We start from the raw sequence: 2,422 nt of genomic DNA on the forward strand, positions 1-2,422 counted from the left end.
TTAGGGTTATCTGTTTGAGGCCTTTCTTCTTCTGTCATATTTTCTTGACCCTTAGATTCTGGCCCTGGAACATCCTTTGTTGGACAAGTTGGCCTCTTACGACCATCCTCCTTGCAGATAGAGCAATGCACAATCCTCCATTTATTGTATCTTTGCACCTTTAGTTGACCTTGTTGTTCAGCTGCATCTTGAGTTTTACTCCTACTCTGAGTACCATCCTCCCGCTCCTCCCTTCTTCTCATCTTTTTTGGCCTTCCTCTGAGTTTCTGAGGCATATCTGGAGGAAGCATTCCAGCTGTATTGTGTAACTCCCAAAAATCTTCTGCTCTAAGTTCTTCTATTGAATGACCATATGCCCTTAAGTATAGTTCCCTTGTAAAGTAATGTGACACATAAGACATGGGTTGCTGCCTCATATCATGTATAGTTGTAACAACATGTGCACATGGAACACTTGTTAAGTCCCAAACCCTGCAAACACATGTTCTTTCCTCCAAATCAACTGTCACATACCTTGTTCCCTTTCTAACCATGAAACTTCTCTAACCATCCCATGTAGCTTGCCAATCCCTTGATACTCTAACTTCAAAGTCAAGCTTCCTCCTAATTACTGGGCATATCTGATGTTGGCTAGCTTCCATCCTCTCTTGGTTCAGTCTCACCTTTCTCATTAGTTTAAAATAAATCTCCTGAAGCATGTTAAGCACTGGCATAAACCTTGCAAAATAAAGTAAACTAATTAAAAAATCATATATTATAAATTGTTCATAAATAAAGACTAGTTAAGTACCATAAAATACAAATTTATAATGAATTACCTCTCACTAAGTATCCATGAATTAAATGACTCAGAATGTTGTTGTCAACATTGTCTGTCTTTGGAGTTGTTGAGATATAAGCCTTTGTCCAGCTTTTTGCATCAAACTTAGCCAAGTGAGCATGAGCTTTCTTGGATATCTTCTCAAGACCCTTCATTGCTTTCACATGAGTTGTAGGGTAGGTGGCTGTTGCTGCAATCCAAAATTGCCTCTTCAACAGTCAAGTACCAAACCTGCAATTACAGATTGATTAAGTAACTGCAAGAATTAAGAAACTGAAATATAATATGGAAATTTCACATGCATTACCTCTTTTTAAAGTTTGCAAACATGTGCCTTACACATAGCCTATGCTCAGCTTCTGGTAAAAACTCCCTCATAGCATTCTCCAAGCCCTATTCAAATACCACATTTAAAAAGTGTACTATATATATGAACCAAACACACAAACAAACATATAAATATTTAAATGTCACCTTCTGTTGATCACTAATAATTGTATAGCCATTCCCATTTCCAAGATCAAGGTCATCTCTCGAAAGGTCTAGGAACCATCTCCAGCTGCTGGTATTTTCGGAATCAACTATTGCATAGGCTACATGGAACATTTGATTGTTCCCATCCCTACCAACTGCAATTAGAAGTTTGCCTCCACACACAGTCTTCAAAAAACAGCCATCTAACCCCAAAACTGGTCTACAATTACTTTTCCAACCTTCTTTCAGTACATAGTAACAAATGTAGAGCCTTTGGAAGGTGTTGGGAGATTCATCAGTTAACCTATTTGTTTTGATCTCAACCCTATTCTTTGGGTTGTTCTTCAGTAATTCATATCCAAAATCCCAAACTTTGTTATAATGTTCCTTCAAAGCATCTGCAACACCTTCCAAAGCAGCCTTCCTCACTCTTATAAGCTTGATCTTTGGCACTTCAACCTCTAAATCCTCTCTAACAGTCTCCATCATTTCTTTTACTTTCCACTGAGAATTTTTTCTGATCCTATCACCATATAGTTCTGTAAGGTATCTGACTGTGATAAGTTTGTTGTGGTAGGGTTTAGTTCATAGGTGACTGTCTACCATTGTCTTAATTCGAACAACATGGCTATCTTGCAATCTGCTGCACCATATGTAAAAAGGGCATCCCTTCTCACAAGCTACCCGTGCTCTGTCTTTATCATTTATGATGAAGTGGAGAGCCCTTCGTTCTTTTATTCCGTAGTCTTTCACATCTTTTTGAAATTCTTCCATTGACTCGAATCTCATTCCAGCACTACATTTCACATTTTCCAGCTTGTGCGGATTATACACCGGTAGCTTCTTCCTTTTACGATTACCAGGTGGAATTCCAACATATCCTTTCTTCACATTTTCATCTTCACTGGAAGATGGAAATGATCTCAGCTCATCACTATCAAACTCAGCTTCACTACATAGAAGTTGGTCATTATTGTCATCATTTCTCTCCACTGATCTGTTATTTTCTCTACTAACCTTCTTTGGAATTTCAGGCTCACCTTCCTCCCTCATGTCTTCAGAATCCCAATCTTTACCAAAATCAAATTCTCCTTCTTTCTCATAGCCCTCTTCATCAAAATCTTCATC

General features: G+C 38.2%; 1 protein-coding gene across 1 annotated transcript; it reads right to left on the reverse strand.

Moving 5' to 3' along the window:
- Nucleotides 1–542: 542 nt before the first annotated feature.
- On the reverse strand, nt 543–1,780 carry LOC141714796 (uncharacterized). The gene is made up of 5 exons (XM_074518294.1): nt 1,295–1,780; nt 1,160–1,213; nt 1,052–1,076; nt 819–1,010; nt 543–706 (listed from the first exon to the last, which is right to left on the reverse strand). The coding sequence occupies exons 1-5, from the start codon at nt 1,778–1,780 to the stop codon at nt 543–545; spliced, it is 921 nt and encodes a 306-aa protein (XP_074374395.1).
- Nucleotides 1,781–2,422: the final 642 nt, after the last annotated feature.

This window comes from Apium graveolens, chromosome 3 (genome assembly GCF_009905375.1).
Source record: "Apium graveolens cultivar Ventura chromosome 3, ASM990537v1, whole genome shotgun sequence".
NCBI classification, from domain to species: Eukaryota; Viridiplantae; Streptophyta; class Magnoliopsida; order Apiales; family Apiaceae; genus Apium; species Apium graveolens.

Coding starts and splice junctions, on each gene's coding strand:
- LOC141714796 (XM_074518294.1), bottom strand. CDS start 1,780: ATGGAGACTGTTAGAGAGGATTTAGAGGTTGAAGTGCCAAAGATCAAG. Junction 1,077..1,159: donor AAGCTGAGCATAGGCTATGT/GTAAGGCACATG, acceptor TAATTCTTGCAG/TTACTTAATCAATCTGTAAT. Junction 707..818: donor TCATGGATACTTAGTGAGAG/GTAATTCATTAT, acceptor GGTTTATGCCAG/TGCTTAACATGCTTCAGGAG.